At 41.6% G+C, this 2059-nt stretch overlaps 1 protein-coding gene across 1 annotated transcript in view; it reads right to left on the reverse strand.

Moving 5' to 3' along the window:
* The window catches only part of LOC110054527 (uncharacterized), a 3085-nt gene extending 1229 nt beyond the window's left edge, over nucleotides 1–1856 (reverse strand). Inside the window, exons 1-3 of the mRNA XM_020760857.2 lie at nucleotides 1643–1856; nucleotides 1473–1571; nucleotides 1002–1106 (exon numbers count right to left, since the gene is read on the reverse strand). Coding sequence (XP_020616516.2) covers nucleotides 1002–1106; nucleotides 1473–1571; nucleotides 1643–1727 — 289 coding nt within the window. The 5' untranslated portion in view covers nucleotides 1728–1856. The remainder of the gene's footprint in view (nucleotides 1–1001; nucleotides 1107–1472; nucleotides 1572–1642) is intronic.
* Between the last annotated feature and the right edge of the window lie 203 nt (nucleotides 1857–2059).

Here is a 2059-nt window from a genome sequence, read left to right on the forward strand (position 1 = left end):
TCTCATAAGTTTTGTGTGGGTGTGTCGTATAGTTAGCATGAATCCATACGTGCTTACTTTTAAATTATCACGGTACATAAAGGTAAAGCTTGCATACGAACCAAGAGACCTATCAGGCCGACGCTCATCTCCGGTTTCTGTAACATAAAGCGACTTGGAGGATTTCTCCTCCCTCTAGATGGGATGCTAGCCCATTGCAGAGTTACCGGAAGCGATAAATTCGCTGGTACCCATTTATACGTATACACTTAGAAGGAGAGAGCCACTGTGAGAGTAACCTGTCTCGCCCAAGAACACAACGCAGTTAACCTGGCCAGGGCTCGAACCCGAACCGCTCGTGAGTACAATGAGACCAGCTCCCAGTTGGCCCTATCAGTTGGTAGAACACTGCACCGGTATCAAGGCTGAATCTTTCTCATGATCATTTGATGTCTTCACGTCTTTCTCCGCAGTTCAAATAAATGATCTTTCATACATTAACTTGGAACTAGCTTGCAACTGAGGCTAATGCGTGGAGTCTTGTCAAATGCAAATGGAATTAATGTACTGCATGAGCCTCCTTTGCAAGCTGGTTTCAGTTCAACACCGAATACTTTCTTTCTTAAAACTGATGTGAATATGAGCAAGGAATGATGATGTTTTTCTTAGGGTATTCAACGATCCCGGAAGTGTTAGTAAATAGAGGTGAAGTATACGTTCGAGACTAGTGGCCTATCAGCCAGCCCTTATTTCTAGTTCCTTAGTATGAGGTGACTAAGAGTCTTTCTACTCCCCCCTGGATTGGGTGCTAATCCATCGCGGGTTTACTCCCCTCCCCCACCATTATGATCACCGATACCCATATTACATCTGGGTGAGAAGAGGTACTGTGAGAGTAAAGTGTCTAGCCTAAGAATGAACCCAGCAGGGCTGAAACCCGGAGCACTTGATCCAGAGTCAACCGCACCTCATACACGGAAGTGCTAGCAATTTTCCATAATGACGCTGTACAGTTTGCTTACCATTTTCGGATTCACTCTCCTCGTTTGGTGATTCTGAGTCTATAACCATCTTGCTATTCTTCTCTTTCTCTAGCCCTTCTTTGGGTTTGATGTTTTTGCTTTCATCTGCAAAGTAGCAAAGATCAAATACGTCGCACTATACCGTACAGATCCAAGTTGTCCGCCATAGGGTTGGAGACAATAAACCAATATATGACAAATTTACCATTAAATATAATTGTTCAAGAGGTTATTATAAAATATGCACTGATGAAAGTTATTTTCGGTCAACAATTTAGTACTGGTTTTTCCTTATAAATAATCAGCTTAATTTCTCTTTTACACCCAAAATTGTTGATACAGTTTAAGCTTACTGAAACCACCTTATCTGCGAGAGTTTTTTCGAAGTCTTTAGTGTCGTTTGTTATTTTTTGCAGGTTCGAGGGCAGATAATTTTTTTGAGGTGTTTAAATACGAAAGCAAATCACCAACCGTTTGCGGATTCGCTTTCTTCATTCGTGGGTTCTGATTCGGTCATCTTATTGTGTTTCTCTTCTTCCAACTCCTCCTTTGGTTTAATCTCGAGTTCGGCTGAAAACCAAGAAAATAGGATCTCATCGACCGCCTCATAGCATTAAAATGTATTAAAAGGTCAACGATACCATTTTCTTTGCTTATGGATTTTCCTTCCACTAACGCCAAAGCACCAAGTGCGATGCAAAGAACGGTAACCAGTTTCACACGCATACTGCTAGATCAAATGAAACAAACTGCGACCGACCACTTAAAGACAAAACGCTAATAGTAAGTGTTTGATATCCAAGGAAAATGAGAAAGTATTACATCACAGAGAGGCGGCGTTGGACATATGGTTCAGAGCACGCATATGTCATTTTACTACTGGTAAACTATCCCCCTTGTTGAGTGCTCGGATAAATCACGCCTATATACTCACATGCTATTGGTTGACAAGGACGATACCTGATGATCACTCGAGCACCACTTACCTTACAGCATGAAGGTCTTTTAGCTCACCAAGTTTCAACTTTACTTAATTATTTACGCGTAAAAGAACTGCT

Source organism: Orbicella faveolata, unplaced genomic scaffold (genome assembly GCF_042242905.1).
Source record: "Orbicella faveolata isolate gen_17 unplaced genomic scaffold, um_ofav_v1 contig_1, whole genome shotgun sequence".
Classification (NCBI taxonomy): Eukaryota; Metazoa; Cnidaria; class Anthozoa; order Scleractinia; family Merulinidae; genus Orbicella; species Orbicella faveolata.